Source organism: Capsicum annuum, chromosome 5 (genome assembly GCF_002878395.1).
Source record: "Capsicum annuum cultivar UCD-10X-F1 chromosome 5, UCD10Xv1.1, whole genome shotgun sequence".
NCBI lineage: Eukaryota > Viridiplantae > Streptophyta > Magnoliopsida > Solanales > Solanaceae > Capsicum > Capsicum annuum.
Genome location: NC_061115.1, coordinates 848,862 through 856,689, shown reverse-complemented (window position 1 = coordinate 856,689; position 7,828 = coordinate 848,862). Strand labels below are relative to the sequence as shown.

The 7,828-nt window shown below is 37.3% G+C and overlaps 1 protein-coding gene across 2 annotated transcripts in view; it reads left to right on the top strand.

Moving 5' to 3' along the window:
- The first annotated feature begins 441 nt into the window (after nt 1-441).
- Nucleotides 442-7,828, top strand: part of LOC107870043 (F-box/LRR-repeat protein At5g63520) — a 23,204-nt gene continuing 15,817 nt past the window's right edge. Inside the window, exons 1-7 of one of the 2 annotated variants that reach the window (XM_016716436.2) lie at nt 442-860; nt 3,066-3,173; nt 4,979-5,071; nt 5,165-5,293; nt 5,480-5,581; nt 5,876-5,915; nt 6,052-6,204. In XM_016716436.2, coding sequence (XP_016571922.2) covers nt 609-860; nt 3,066-3,173; nt 4,979-5,071; nt 5,165-5,293; nt 5,480-5,581; nt 5,876-5,915; nt 6,052-6,204 — 877 coding nt within the window. In that variant the 5' untranslated portion in view covers nt 442-608. Of the gene's footprint in view, nt 861-3,065; nt 3,174-4,978; nt 5,072-5,164; nt 5,294-5,479; nt 5,582-5,875; nt 5,916-6,030; nt 6,205-7,828 lie in introns of both variants that reach the window. The other variant, XM_016716435.2, reaches the window with a different exon arrangement.

Here is a 7,828-nt window from a genome sequence, read left to right as displayed (position 1 = left end):
CTAGAATTAGATTTACCAAATGTTGGTGGAAGGTGACTGATAGCAGTAGATTTAGTCGAGATGCGTGAAAACTGACTTGAACACCACGATTATTAAAACGAACATATTGAATGCCAGGAGGACCCAAAACCATAATACTACAATTTATATGAACTAGAATTAGATTTACTAATACTTAAAGGACCAAAAATGCTAAAATCCGAACACTATAAGTGCATAGATATCCGTAGATTTAGTCGAGGTTCGTGAAAGTTGACTTGAATACCACGATTATCCAAAAGAACATGTTGAATACCAAGAGGACCAAAAACCATAATAGTACAATTTATATAGACTAGAATTACATTTACCAATACTTAAAGGACCAAAAGTGCTATAATCTGAACATTATAAGTGCACAGATATACGTAAATTTAGTCGAGGCACGTGAAAACTGGCCGCACACCACGATTATCAAAATGAACATGTTAAATACCAAGAGGACCAAAAACCATAGTAGTACAATCTATATAGACTAGAATTAAATTTACCAATACTTAAAGGACTAAGCTTGCAAAAATCCCAACACTATATAAGTACACACAAAACAAAACATTCACTTTAGTAAAATGGACCAGCCAAAACAGAAATCGCCGGCGATGTCGCCGCAGTTACCGTCACCTTCACCGTCAACGTCGCCGTTACCGGCGGCGACGATTGATATGATCGGAGAAGACCTTTTATACAAAATCTTCACAAAGTTACACGCAGTAGAATGTGCAGCGGCAGCTTGTGTTAGCCGTTCATGGAACGTTACTATTACTCGTCTACTTTCTCTACCGAAACTCAGTTCCGCTCTTTCGCTTAGTCCTTCTCTTCAGGTATCGATGAATTCGATAAATTTTTAGCGTATAATCTCCTTGTTCCAATTTTTGTTTGCATTGATTAATCGTTTAGTAGACCTAATTAGAAAAAATGTGGCTCTGTTTTGATAATCGTGGTGTTCGAGTCAGCTTGCACGCAGCTCAACTAAAATAAAGCATTAACTTTTCTTTTTTTAAAAAAAAACTATGGTGTTGGAGTCAGCTTGCACGTAGCTGGACTAATTAGAAAAAAAAGTGGCTCTGTTTTGATAATTGTGGTGTTCGAGTCAGCTTGCACGCAACTCAACTAAAAGAAGACACTTTTCTTAAAAATATAATTATGGTGTTGGAGTTAGCTTGCATGTAGCTTGACTAATTAGGGAAAAAAAGTGGCTCTGTTTTGATAATTGTGGTGTTCGAGTCCGCTAACACACACCTCAACTAAAAAAAAGGCCTTCACTTTTCTTTCAGAAAAAAACTTTGGTGTTGGAGTCAGCTTGCACGTAGCTCGACTAATTAGAAAAAAAAAAGTGGCTTTGCTTTGATAATTGTGGTGTTCGAGTCAGCTTGCACGTAGCTTGACTAATTAGATAAAAAAATGTGGCTCTGTTTTGATAATCGTGGTGTTCGAGTCAGCTTGCACGTAGCTTGACTAATTAGAAAAAAAATGTTACTTTATTTTGATAACTCAGTTTGTGTGACTGATTAGAGGAAATGTCATTCTCTTTTTTGATAAAACTAGCGTTCGAGTTAGCCCGTGTGCGTCTCGACTAATTAGAAAAAGTGTTACTTTGTTTTGATAAATGTGGTGTTGGAGTCAGTTTGCGTGCATCTCGACTAATTAGAGAAAGTGTTACTCTTTTTTTATAAACGTGGTGTTGGAGTCAGCTTATGTGCACCTCGACTAGTTAGAGAAAGTGTTACTTTGTTTTGATAAATGTGGTGTTCGAGTCAGCTTATGTGCCCCTCGACGAGTTAGAGAAAGTGTTACTCTGTTTTGATAAACGTGGTGTTCGAGTCCGTTTATGTGCACCTAGACTAATTAGAGAAAATGTCACTCTTTTTTTTTTTTAACTTACAATGGTGTTCGAGTTCACTTGCACACACCTCGAATAATTAGAAAAAATGTCACTCTCTTTTTCCTGTAATAATAACTATGTTGTTTGAGTCAGTTTGTGTGACCTCGACTAATGTAGATAAAATGTACTGGCTGTTTTGTGGTACGTCACAATCAGTGTCGCCTCCTTTCTCTTCCGAAACTCTCTTCTGCTCTCACCCTTAACCCTTCTCTTCAGGTTCGTAATTTTTACCATCTGGGTATCGATAAATTTTTACGCATATACTCTCTTTAGTGTAGTTTTTGTTTCCATTGGCTAACGGTTTTGTAGACCTAATTAGAAAAAAATTGTCATTTTTTGATAACACTAGTGTTCGAGTCAGCTTGCCTGCAACAACAACAACAATATAATCCCTCCGTTTACTTGAATATGTAAAATTTATGATTGGAGTACTTTTTACGGTAATTTTGAATATGTAAGTGTTACTTGTATATCAGACAATGGGAAGCATTGGCGTAACTTGTAAAGTTGTTGTCATGTGACCAGGAGGTCACGGGTTCAAGCCGTAAGAAACAGCCTCTTGCAGAAATGCATGAACCCGTGAAAATAACCTCGTACAGAAAGCAGGGTAAGGTTGTGTACAATAGACCCCTGTGGTCCGTCCCTTCCCTGTGCCCGGGCATTGCGGGAGCTTTAGTGCATTGAGCTGCATTTTTACTTATATCAGACAAGTGAGGGAACGAGTGTCCAAATACACATAATAAGTAATAGAAATTGACCATTGTACTCCAAACCCTGCGCTTTCTTCTGGGACAGTGGGAGTAATTTATGTTTAAAAATTTGAGTTTAGATATCAAAGCACAAGATGAGAAGTGCACTAGGTGCTTTTTTCCCTTCTGTCCAAGCCAGCCTTGGTGACAGAGTTATTCAGTACTTGTGCTGGTGCGAGGTGGAGAATACTCTGTGGAATTAGTTGACGTGACGTGCAGACAGGCTGACTCTAACACCACAGTTATGTAAAGAGAAGTGAAAAAAATAGCTAAAATTTGATAACAAAATCAGTATGTTGAACTTCAGAGAACCAAATGGGAGAACTATTTTGGAACAAAGGCAGTATCTTGTTTAGTTTATTTCATTAATTTATTGAGTTGGAATACAATTTTAGGTTGCTGTGAATGATGTTGCTGACAAAGTTTTAGCTAGTCCTATTCGGCCTCAGTTTGTCATTGCTTCCATCGGCCCTGCTTTTGACTTGGACGAAGCTCACCGGCTGGTATGAACTCTTTTCTCTGAATTTGGCATTTATGTGCACTATACATCGTGACTGAGTCAACTAATCTGTTTGCTAAATTGTCTAAATCGGAAAGGAAACAGTTTCTTATCAGCATGCATATTTTTTACTCGGAGATTAAGATATAATTTGACTTTCCTACTCTCTCCGTTTCAATTTATAATTTTATATCGCTTAGGCCTTAATTTGACTAGTCATGGAGAGACTTTTGGAACTTGTGGCTATAGAACTAGCTATAAAACTTATAAAACTTTGGAACTTGTGGTCTTAAACATGCCATAACATTTGTATAGTATCCAAATTCTATTATAGAATACCATCCATGTAGCTATTTGGTGGACCACTTGGAAAGAGAGGAATTCTAGAATTTTTTATGAAAAGAGGATTAATGCAAGAGGAGTAACACTCCAAGCCTTGTGCCTTCTTCTCCTTGCTCTACTCTTCCAGATGAACATCAACTCCTTCACGGTGAATTGGCATGCCAATTTGGTCGATGGATGGGGTTAACAGTGGAAGGGGAAATTTGAGTCACTATTATAAATTGAACGGGTCGTTTGGTACATTGGAAAGGAAAATAATCCCAGAGTAAAGTTTGAGATTAACTTTATCCTATGTTTGGTATGAGGTATTAACTAATACATAGACTATTTTATCCCATCGTTTGTACTTACATGGTGGGGTTACTATCCCATATGGAGGGTGCGGTAAAATAGTCCCTTGGGATATCCCAGCTCATGAGATATTCCTACTTATCCAATCCGGTGTACCAAAACCTCTAAGGACATATATGGACCGATGATATAACGGTAAGGGCATATATGGACCGATAATATGATGGAGGGCAATATTAGACGTTTCTCAGTAATGGAGGGGCAAATATGACCCTTTTCCCTTGATAGAATGGTTCCCACACTTTTTGGTACATCACCAAGTTAAAAGTGTCCTATAAATTGGTACTAGAGAGTATTATTCTATTATATAACATAATAATTTATGACCTTAGTTTTGTTCTAAGTAATAATTTAATTCTTCAAGAATGAACTTGGATTTAATTTCAAATTAGTATAAATGGAGCATGGCAGGACATACAACTGAGCTTTTGGATTGCTGGAAAATCAGACGAAGGAATTCTAGTTGAAAGAAATGCCGGCAAACTATCCCACCATGGATTTTCTGGACTGTTCTATTCAGAAGACTAAAATGAATTGTTTGCTTTTGTTTTATTTTTGGTGTAAACAGAGTTATACACAGCTATGTTGCTCAGGCTCTCCAAAAATGTGCTACTTTTGGAGGATCTGGAACGCATCCAATAACATTTTTGAAGAGTCGGAACAACATAAATTGACAGCACCTTTTGGTACTGCATCTATAATGCACTTCCCATTTCCCAATTAAATTATATAATATTTTTGAAGAAGTTTAAAATGAAATAGAAGAACTGAGAAGGATGAGATAATGTGCTAAAGATAGAGTGAAGTGTAGTAAAAGACAGTAAAGAAAAGTAACTAACTATAATTGTTGTAGTTAGTTGTAGGATTTGTTGGGAACGTTTTTTGGCTTTAGACTTTTAGGAGAGATCTATTAGTTCTTGATCAGAAAAAAGGAGAGCTCGACTGGTCACGTAGTTACTGATATAGTTTGTGTCAGGGTATAAATAATGACCTACAAACATTTTTCCTGACTTTTAGCACAGTTATAGTCCCATTTTTTGTTGTTTCAATTAAAATATCATACTTTGTTTTCCATGTGTTCATCATTTCCACTCAAAATATGAATTATTTCTGCAGATCACTGGTAGATTTGGCTCCCGAATTCCAGTGATTACTTCTACATCCCAAGGAATTTTTGGGCAAAATGCTACATCTAATGAGTTTGAAGAGGTGAATCTAGTTGGTATAGGCTAGAATCTTTTTGGGATTGCATTGTGACTGCTTTTACAAGAATTGAAGTGAAGAAAAATGATGTTTTTCCAGGTTCAGTGGGACAATTATGAGGATGATGAGGCTCATGCCGATCTTGGTAATGAAAACCATGGTGCTTTACTAACTGTTGGTTTCTTGCCAGGATTGGCAGTTGATTTAATCCCATTATCAAAAACTCGGGTAATTCTTTGCTCCAGTACAGTCCCTAATTTATTTAAAAAGTTTGAATGTCTTCCTTATTGAGAGAAATTTGAACTTCCACTTTTTAACTTGTATTCGGTTCAAATTTTATTAAGTTCCTACTTGATAATTTGTGCTAACTTGATTTAAAATGGGCTACTCTAACTTGGGGATAACAAAATTCAGGGAAATCAAGTGCTCATGATTGTTGATCTCGTGCTCAGTGTCAAGGAGCGCTCATCCTCTCGTTCTGGATCAGCATCACCAGTGGGGATTTTGTTATTTTCTGTAAGTTCAAAGTCCCATAAACCTATCATTTTGTTATTTCTTGCCTCCCGTGACAAAGCAGTTTATTCCAATGATGCCTAATATTCTGTAAATTGTGGATGAAGGGGATGAAAATTAATCCTCACGCAATGAATGCGTGGACTAATCAATATAGTGAGTCGGATTAAAATGCTGGAATGAACATTGAGGGACTCTTGGAGTTTTTGTTTTTCTAGTATATATGATCAGCCTATATGATCGCCCTTCTTTCTTTTTACATTAAATGTAATAAAATTCATTTGAATGTTGTTCTAGGATGAGGAAACTGACATCAGACCTGTCCTTGAAAAGTTTGGTGAGTAAGCTTCATAAATTTTCATATATGAAAACCTTTATTTGTTCACATATACTTTTATGGATGCAGATATGTCTTTTTATTTGATTCTGAGGGAAACAAGTTATATTTTCAGTGCCCCATTTCGTGTTTGTAGATTATGCCTTCTCCACTGAGACTGTCATAGTGGGTGACGGAGGTTCTCAATTTTTATACCGAGGTGAAACTGCAATTAACCCTTCTAGTAACAAAGCTGCGAGTTCAGCTGCTGTTGCTCTTCTATTTTCAAGGGATAGAGGCAAACCTCCTGGTACGTGTTGCTTTTTAACTGAAATTTTACGGTTTCAAGTTATGATCCTGTTTGTCCAATAACAAGGGCACCGTTTTACAAGGCATTCGGGTTAGAGCGAACCTTGCCACCTATGCTTGTCTGATATAGGGGTGATTCCACAATTTTTGGAGCAGATCTTTCATATCAATTAAGTTGTGAAGTCATCTTTAACTCCCAAAAATTGGCTCGTGAAGAAGTTATGGACTCAACGTTTGCTCAGCTTGCTGCTAACATATATAAAAATCCTAAGTCTGTTGAACTTCTTTGTGGGAGAATAAGAAATTACCAATTCAAGAACAACTAAAGCGTTAGCTAGTTCTATTCTTCTTTCAAATTATAAGATAGAAAGAATAGAGTAAGAGGAAGGAAGAAACTATAATCAACTGATCCTATTACAGAACCCTAAAAAGAATAATGATTTCCTAAGAAGTAGAGGAGATGGGGAAACCAGACTGCACAGCTGCACACAAGGGTATGAGTATAGACATTAGTGTAATAATCTTAGTCTAAAAGTGGAAGCAAAAGTGGACTGGAGTTTAAAAAGAAGCAGATTTTCAGAGAGATAGAGAAACGGATGGCTTTCTTGGTTAATGGGAACACATTAGTGGCAGTTGTATAGAAACTTAGAATATTGCAAATGACGACTTCAAAAAAACAATTTGAAAGGTGTAGATGGTGGATATATTCTGAAAATAGGGGATTGTCCGCTTTTATACATGAATAAGTGTATGTGGAGAGAGAGAGAAATGAGCAAGCAAACAAACAAATATTGGGCTTGTGTATCATTTGTTTCTCTCCGATCTTAGTAGTAGCCCGAGCAAATGAGTTTGAGTTCTTATGTATTATATGGCTTTTTATAGCTTGAGCGCTGTGTAGTGCATTTGACCTGTATTTTTTTTTGGAATAACATGTCACACTAAGAGATAGAGAAAGGGTGGTGTGTATAAGAAGGCAGGGGGGGATGGTGTCACAACCCGAACTAGGGCCTGGCCGTGACGGACATCCCGAACCCTGAGGGCCCGGAACGTCCCTCTCTATTTGATAAGCATGCACACATTCATATAAATAAAGAAGATGCGGAAACATAACTGCTACGGAAACATGGTCAATTATGAATTCAACATAAGTATGAAAATTGAAAATCAACTACATCTAATAACATCTGACTCAGTCTGCAAAATCTCTACTACAGGAAAATCCGACAACTGTCTGAAAACTGGGACAAGGCCCCCAGTAGACCAAAACAATAATAAGGGACAATCTGAAAACGGGCCTTTTGGAATAGAGAAGGCTCACCAACTAATCACTGCAACTCTATCTGACGAATCTACTGCCTTTCTGGACCCCTCGACTGAGCCTCAGAACCTGGAGGGAGGAGGGGGGGTCAATACAGATGTACTGGTACGCAAAGCAATTCAAAATAAAGCTTATATGTAAATAAAATAGTTTGGGAAACAGCTTTGTCAAAACATTATACATCAAGTGGCTTTCGAAACACATGGGTGCATTTCTGAAAAACATGTAACCTGCCTGTCAATGCAAGTTCTGATCTGTATATTACTTCTGAGTTAGGTGGCACTCCCCTACAATTTTGATATTCCAC